This window comes from Lotus japonicus, chromosome 1, assembly GCF_012489685.1.
Source record: "Lotus japonicus ecotype B-129 chromosome 1, LjGifu_v1.2".
Classification (NCBI taxonomy): Eukaryota; Viridiplantae; Streptophyta; class Magnoliopsida; order Fabales; family Fabaceae; genus Lotus; species Lotus japonicus.
Window position 1 is genome coordinate 129263969 of NC_080041.1, and position 8348 is coordinate 129272316.

General features: G+C 35.6%; 1 protein-coding gene across 1 annotated transcript; it reads left to right on the forward strand.

Annotated features, from left to right (window-relative positions):
- Positions 1 to 738: 738 nt before the first annotated feature.
- On the forward strand, positions 739 to 7554 carry LOC130730658 (1-acyl-sn-glycerol-3-phosphate acyltransferase 2). The gene is made up of 11 exons (XM_057582722.1): positions 739 to 1158; positions 2076 to 2198; positions 3532 to 3571; positions 3738 to 3811; positions 4034 to 4093; positions 4413 to 4490; positions 4672 to 4830; positions 5662 to 5787; positions 6509 to 6601; positions 6760 to 6846; positions 6975 to 7554. Exons 1-11 carry the CDS (start codon positions 1078 to 1080, stop codon positions 7218 to 7220), a joined length of 1167 nt encoding a protein of 388 aa, XP_057438705.1. The 5' UTR covers positions 739 to 1077; the 3' UTR covers positions 7221 to 7554.
- The last annotated feature ends 794 nt before the right edge of the window (positions 7555 to 8348 follow it).

An 8348-nucleotide genomic window follows, 5' to 3' on the forward strand; every position in this document is an offset into this window, starting at 1 on the left:
GTGTTCGACTTTCGTTGTTAATGTGAGAGTTATGCTAGTGCATGATATTTAAATACTTTTGCCACATATGATCTCATAGACATGGTTTATCCCGCAGTGGTCGCAGTCTCGCAGAAGAAGCCGAACTCACCCAACTATCCATAAAAAAATGTTAGTATATTAATCTCTCATTTGGATTCAAACCCGAGACCCTTCACCCTTCATCTCACCCAACCCTTACCACTTGAGCTATCATTCGGGGACACTAGTTTAGTACTAATAAGTAATACTCCATCCGTTCCTATTTAATTGTCCACTTTGAAGAAAAAAATGTGTTCCTATATAACTGTTCATTTAGCATTTTAAGAGAGCATTAAATGATGTTTTTACATATAATGTTTTTAACAGAACAATAAATGAGGAGAGATAACACACACTTTAAAGGGTAAACTAGGAAAACAATCCTCACTTTTTATAAAAATCAACAAAATTAATTACACCCTTAATATGTGTGTCTCCCCTAAAGTGAACAGTTAAATAGGAACGGAGGAAGTAACGTGCAACAAACTTTGGTATCTATGAGATTAATCCACTCGAATCTCTCAACAAATCAAACTCCAAGCACAGTCCACACCGCTTAAATATACATCGAACCTGAATTAAATGCTTAAGGAGATCAACTATTTACTCATAACAAATATCGGTTAATTAATTAGTTAGGAAAAATAATAATGGAGTGCAGGCTTGAAGTTATTAGTAGAAAAAATTGAGGCCTCAAACCAGTTTGTGGCGTTTCATTTCATTCGCTTCCTCGGTAATGAAATGAAACCAATCCCAAATCAATGTTTGAATTGAATTGAATTGAAGGCTCTGTTCACGAAAATTCAATTCGATTCAAACACTATCCTCATTCCTCAAAAATCCCCAAATCTGAATCAGCACAACAATCCCTTTCATCGTATCCAAACATCTAACCTAATCCAATCCAAAAAACCATTCATTCCCACCCTCTCTCTGTGTTGTGTTCCTTTCCCTTTCGGAGTTTCCGTTGTTGTTGTTTGTGTCGGAGGGGAAGAGAAAGAAAGAGAGAGAGTGGGTATGGCTATTGCAGCAGCAGCTGTCGTTGTTCCATTGGGTTTGCTGTTCTTCGCTTCAGGCCTCATCGTTAATCTCATTCAGGTAACCCATTTTCTTCTCTGATTGTGGTGTTGTATGAACAAGGATTTATTCACCAGAAGATTTTTTTTTTTTCAATTTTTTAACAACTGGGTATGGACATGCAAATCTTGTCTTGTGTTTTATTTACTCTTTGCATATGGTGTCTCTTGAACTTTGTTATATGCAAAAGCCAAGGTCTTTGTGTGAAAATCTCTAACCCCAACTAGATTTTGGTTTATTGGTTGTTGGGTAGTTATGAAAATGGGAGTATGTCATGATAGGGCACTTGTTTTTGCTGCTAAATAGGGGAAATGATGTTTAATAATTCAAATCTGGCCAGGGATCTCAGCTCTGATCATTGGGGTTACTTCAAAATTTCATAGTATTGCCATTGCCATTCATATGATTCAGCCATTATGGCGGCCTCATCATACGGCATGGGCTCAGTGCTGTTATTCCTTTGTTAATTAGAAGATAATATTGGGGGCTTTACCTTATATCTGGGCTTATTTTATTTGCCCAATGTTTAGGGAACAATTTGTGAGTAGCTTGAGTAGTTCAGAGGAACCATCTGGTCGTGTTGGTGTTCGAATGTATTAAAAAAATTCGGAAGGGAGGTTCCACAATCATTTCCCTGAGCTACATGTGCTCTGGCGAACTGTTTGATTGTGTGTAGCATTAATTTGTCATATGACACCAAGGAATTTTCAACTGGTGGTCTGAAAGAGCTAAACACTATTCCTCAAGTATGTTAATTTGTTTTATCATGGATACAGATCCAGAGCGCAGAAAATTAGTTATGTATATGCATGAAACTATGAAAGCATGTGTGTGTGTGCAAGACAAATGAAATGTGAAGCAAAAGCTAAAAATAAAATTTAAGAAACATCTTGAATTACATCAATCACTTAGTTTGACCTTATGATTTCTTGTTACAGGCAACATGCTATGTCGTTGTAAGGCCACTGTCAAAGAATTTGTACAGGCGGATCAACCGGGAAATAGCAGAACTGTTGTGGCTGGAACTTGTATGGCTTATTGATTGGTGGGCTGGAGTTAAGGTATATAACCAGCGTCAAGTTTTCCCAATCATTTTTAGCACCATTTCCGTTTTCTACCTTAGTTAATTGTTCACTGGGTGCATAGTTTGTTTTCCCTTTGCCTTACTCTATGTGTTATTCTAGAAGTTATGAAATCAGTTCTAAATGTTATACATAAAAAGTATTTGTTTGCTACAAACCTGTAAGGATTGGACAACTTTTGGGCCTGACCGTTTCTACCTTCTCCACAAAAGGGTGGTATGGTAAGATATGACCTGTGTAATCTGGCTACCTTAGGCATTTGTGACCTACAAGGAGGAACATATTATGACCTTTAGTTTATGTTGTCCAATTTGTGACCTACAAGGAGGAACATATTATGACCTTTAGTTTATGTTGTCCAATTAGATGTGAAGGTTGTTTCATTGAGAAATAAACCTTCCCAGCTCTAAAAGCTAATGCTATCTAGCCGGTACTTATTTTTTAAAGTTATCTGAACAAAGGGAACACTATCGCCACTTCTCCATGATTCCTTTGGCAGCAATTAACTGAATTTTAAATTATGGCAGTTTTGGTATTTGTGCCCATTTGACTATTTCTCATTTCCATGGGCTTGGTAGTTGGTAGTGATGGTATAGGGTGTTTATTTCATTCCACAATTAGCAACACTATGCACTGAAACTCTAGGATAACTTGCAGTTTTGGCATTAAAGTTGAAGGAAAAGCATGCGTTGACATGCTATGTATATATAGTGGTATAATTCATATGACTGGAGAGATTAGGTGGATTTATTATCTTATTCTTATTCTCATCTTTTCCCTCCCTCATGGGTAAATTTAAATACATAATGGATGCAAAAATGATAGAGATTTAGAGATAGAGTGCATATTGGTACTCACAAGGCATGATTCAATATATTCATAGATTTTCTTTTTTCTCTCTTTTTGGTAAAGCTTTTGTTTTTCATTTTCTGTTTACAAACCAGAACTTCTTCTTGTTAAATGAAAGCTTTGGTTAGAGTTATCTTCAGAAATAAAATCTTAACTGAAGAGGATAATTCCTTTCTCCAATTTTTGTATCTACGCCATCGGGCAATCTTTTGAAGAGCTTCTTTTGAAATTGTTTACTTTTCAATGCTAATCATTTACATAGTTGGTTGATTATAGCCATAACACATGGATGGAACTCAAAGAAATTATGTTCTTTTGGTATTTTCATTTATCTTCTATTGTTAAGTTCTTCAAAGAAAGAAAAATGGTTATTTAAAAGGCATGTCTTATGCATAGTAATTGAAGAGTTTATTCTGTTATTTTGGAATAATCAATTCTTTCATTTGGAACTTTCTGTCTGCAGATTGAAGTATATACAGATCATGAAACCTTTCGGTTGATGGGTAAGTCTTTTATTAACCTATGCACTTGTTAATTGGTACTTTTATCCCCTCTTCATTCTTTCTTCTTGTGTTGTGCTTTTATACATGGCTTCTGGAAAATGAAAGGGTGAATACCTTTGTTCAACATTTGCTTATTTAAGTATCTGATTGTGTTGTGGATTTTTAGGTAAAGAGCATGCACTTGTCATATGCAATCACAGAAGTGATATTGATTGGCTTGTTGGTTGGGTTTTAGCTCAGGTGATTGTTTTATTTGGTATGACCTTCTTCAGTGCAAGAAATTTAACACAAAATTCATTTGTGTTTGCACTGGCAGCTTTAAAGTGTTCATTGTTTGATGCTATCATGATATGCCAAATATTTATGCCTTACTTGTGTGTATGCTATTGTATAATTAAATTTGGTATTTTTTATTTGATTTGTCCTTCATCTGCTGACAGTTTATTTAACATTATCCAACAGCGTTCAGGTTGCCTTGGCAGTACTCTAGCTGTGATGAAGAAATCATCAAAGTTTCTTCCGGTATGCTTTGTTTGACTTCTACTTTCGAAATGAAAAGATTGGATGTCTTTTTGTTCTATGATTAAGAAGATATCACCAAAAGTGTACCCTGCACTCTAGAGTATTTTGATTTAGTCCTTGGAAATAATAACATTTAATTCTTTTTTGAATGTTTCACTTTCGGTACTATGTGCAATTTACCTGCCTTGAAGATTATTTCTTGTTTTTCTGATCACAGGAATAATTTTGGCTTGTAATTAGAATTAGTAAAGCATTAGAAGTATGATATGTCAGTTATTTCTCTCAATATTGGTATTTGTGCTAAATTCTATATATGCAGGTAATTGGCTGGTCAATGTGGTTTTCTGAGTATCTTTTTTTGGAGAGAAGTTGGGCCAAGGATGAAAGCACATTGAAGGTACTGGTTTCTAAATTATAATTATAAGCTATACCCTTTTTTATCATAAAGATACTTACTTGTGCTTGCCATATTATTTTCTTCTTACATATGCAGCAATATATATGAAATGACTAGGAACCCCCGAATAAGCTTTTAGTTTGTATTTTTGAATTTAAGTGTTTCATTATTCTATCTGCAGTCAGGCCTCCAGCGGTTGAGTGATTTCCCTCTTCCATTTTGGTTGGCTCTATTTGTAGAAGGAACACGCTTTACACAGGCCAAACTCTTAGCTGCACAAGAATATGCAACCTCCACTGGATTGCCTGTTCCCAGAAATGTTTTGATTCCTAGAACTAAGGTGATGTATAACTATTTTTTCCACTTAATTTGTCTTTAAACTTCCCTTGCATATCTTTTTTATACGTTTTGTAGATTTGAAGCTATACTATTTTGATCTGATATAGCTACCAGGCTTAACTGTTCTATACATATCATCTATCACTTGCCAATCATAGCCGCATTGTCTATGAAACTGTTACTATTGTTCTGCTTGTGATTAGGTTGATTTCACTCTAGCGGGCAAGGTTAGCTAAAAGTTCAATTCAGTTTGGTGGTTTTGTGGATAATACATTCATGAATCACATGCTAGCTAGGTTCATATGGTCACAGTGAATCGATTGATGCAATTTTTTGAGGTCTGAAACGAAATGATTCAAGAGGAGTAGCTAAACATAAGTTGTTTAAATTTGAAGCATTTTGATCTATTAGGATAGAGGGGAAGGAGGCAGTTAGAGGAATTAGTCCTATGGTATGTCGATTAGGTACAGATTGAGAATTTAGTATTGAGAGGGGATATGGTTTAGAAATATGGGTTCATAATGGAAGGATTCTTCAGAAAGTTATGAAGTTTAAATGAAAGGTTTTTCATATTCTCAGTTTTTAATAAAACAGTTCATTTCTTTTGTAGGTAATATGTATTAGTTTCTCATTTATCTTCCCTGAGTTCCTATCCTAACTACATAGTGAAAATGACCCACTGTTTTTCACTTTTTTGTTTCTTCTCCAAATTTAATTCGTTGCTATGCCTTTCTGTATATTCTAGATAATGATGATTTATATTAGGCCCTCCCTTTTTATACTTTTCTGTCATTTGATCTGACATTTTTACCCATTTTTTATTTGCTTGCAGGGGTTTGTTTCAGCTGTAAGTCATATGCGATCATTCGTTCCTGCCATTTATGATGTAACAGTGGCTATCCCCAAGAGTTCACCTGCTCCCACAATGTTAAGACTCTTCAAGGGGCAACCTTCAGTGGTAAGCCAATTTAAGTTAACGTTTAGAAATAACTGCATCTGAACTCTCAATTCTTTCTCTGGTCTCTGTCTCATATTATTATGCATCGACTTCTCTGTTATCCCATTGGTTATATAAAAGAGCTAATCTTCTCATAGGAAGACAGAAGTGCAATCTTCCTTTCAAGTCACAATTTTTTGTTGTTGGTTTGTTTAATTTAAGAGCCTTACTATTTGGTACAAGACGAATGGTGTTCTTGAATTTGGGGTAGGCCAAACTCAACTCCAAAAGCTAGTTCATCAGGTAGGATTGCCCAATCCTAGGACTGGACACCTATTCAGCGTGGAGAGCATAGGACTCTTGTTTTTTTTGGGGGGGGGGGGGAGATAAGTCACGGGGCCAGGTTGATTGTACCACCACAAGGCACGTTGATTTTTCAACAATATTAGGTGGCCTAATATTGGATCTAAGATAGGCTCTTGTACTACTTTGCATTTCAACTAGGCCCAACTCAATCCCAAAAAACTAACATGCCAGGTGAGAATTGCTGAAGATTATAAGCTCTACTTTGGCCATGTTTCTAGTTGATGTGGGATTTCAATTGGTATAATTGTGTGGGAAGAGAGAGAAAAACAAGAGATTCCTTTGTGATTATACCTATTATGCAAAAATGCACAAATTGTTTTACATACTATTCTTCATTGTTCTTAATTAAAATTTTACTTAATGTTTACCACCTCAGTTGCAAGTTCATATCAAGCGACATTTGATGAAGGACTTGCCGGAATCAGATGAAGCTGTTTCTCAATGGTGTCGAGATATATTTGTGGCCAAGGTTTGTGCAGATTGAACTTTTTGCCTGTTATATTTTTTTCATAGGGTCGAAGAAAGTATATTCAGAGATAGCTTGATTGTGCATTCTATTTATTTGTGCTTTGATTTTTTCTCTATATTTCTTGGTAATGTTGTTCATTTTCGCTGTTGTGACACCAGGATGCGTTGCTAGACAAACACATAGCTGACGACACTTTTAGCGATCAAGAGCTGCAAGATACTGGTCGACCAATGAAGTCTCTTGTGGTGAGATACTTTCTCAGAGTTTGGCTCTTCAGCCCAGCATTCTTATTTATCAGTTATCCTTGTCTAGAAACTTTTTTGTATTGATGATGTTTTCCCAATAAGACCCATCTATTTTGTGTTTGGTGCAGGTTGCTCTATCTTGGGCTGGTCTGGTTATCGCAGGGTCTGTGAAGTTCCTACAATGGTCTTCACTGCTATCGTCGTGGAAGGGTGTTGCATTTTCAACTTTATGTTTGGCTGTTGTTACTGGCCTCATGCACGTCTTGATCCTATTCTCGCAGTCAGAGCGTTCAACCCCAGCCAAGGTGGCCCCTGCAAAGCCAAAGAACAACGGGGAACAACAACTAGATGGTACGAATGACAAACAACAGTAGATTACATACTTGGTTCCCAAATCCAGATCTTCCATACATAGATTGGGACTTGATCTACAACTTTAGTTGGTGTTGTCATTTATGTCTGTTTAGTGACTCAGGTAATATTATTCATGATTTTCTTCGAAATCTTCACCGTGGTATGTCTTAAATTCTTCAATGCGGTGTCTTGTATACTTATCTATTCGCTGATTTCAACTTAATTAGGATTGGACCTGAAGAAAAAAATTAATTATGATAACTTTGTATCCACGATCTTGGATGGCCTGTAAAAAAATTCTGCTGCATCTCTTATTTTTCATTGAAATTATTTGGCTCTTCTAGATTCCACTTACTACTGGTTTTATGATCTACACGGGTGAGTTTGCTTAGTTTTTTTCATTGAAGATGGCAGTGAGGTACCTTGACTTGAGGGCAAAACCTGATAATGTGATGCTACCAATGGATTCCAGGGTTCTGGATTACGGTTCTTGATGTTATTGGCGATTTTTTACTTAAATTCCTAGTGCACATAATTCCAGTGTTTTTTTTCTCCCTAGTGTACATGAGTTTTGGTAACGTTTGTCTTGAGTGTAAGGAATCTAGAAAACTAAAGTTGTTAAGAGCCAAAGTATTTAACACTTTTAAGATTCATAATTTTTTCTTTTGTTAGGTATTAATGATAAATAAACACTTACGGAGAGCTTCAATTTTTTAGGAGACGAGGGTGAAAATTGGATTTGGATCCTCTCAATTGTAAAAAAAGTTGATCATATTAAGTTTCACCATCTCACTAATCACCATTGATTATTATGTGTTTAATAAGAAATAAATGAGTTAAATTAATGGTGAGATGATGAAACTTGACATGGTTAAGTTTTCTACCATTGAGAGGGTACTGATTACATTAAGTTTGTGGATACTGTTTACATTAAGTCAATATCAGTTCTAGATACTAAATCATGTCACCTACTCATGTATGTTTAGCTATTCTTAATTTATAAATTTTCCAAAATGGACAATTGACACTAGTTTTGTGCTATGGAATACTAAATCTTCGGTACAACGGTAGTGCGGAAGTTTTTCTCCTACATTAGGTTTTTGGTCGTAGGCCCACTTGCTACTAATTCAATCCTTATCCAAGAAATT

What these genes read in the sequence shown, in the direction of transcription:
- LOC130730658 (XM_057582722.1), top strand. Translation starts at nt 1,078, where the DNA reads ATGGCTATTGCAGCAGCAGCTGTCGTTGTTCCATTGGGTTTGCTGTTC. An exon ending in TGAAACCTTTCGGTTGATGG is followed by an intron (nt 3,572 to 3,737) that starts GTAAGTCTTTTA and finishes GTGGATTTTTAG; the next exon opens with GTAAAGAGCATGCACTTGTC. An exon ending in AATCATCAAAGTTTCTTCCG is followed by an intron (nt 4,094 to 4,412) that starts GTATGCTTTGTT and finishes CTATATATGCAG; the next exon opens with GTAATTGGCTGGTCAATGTG.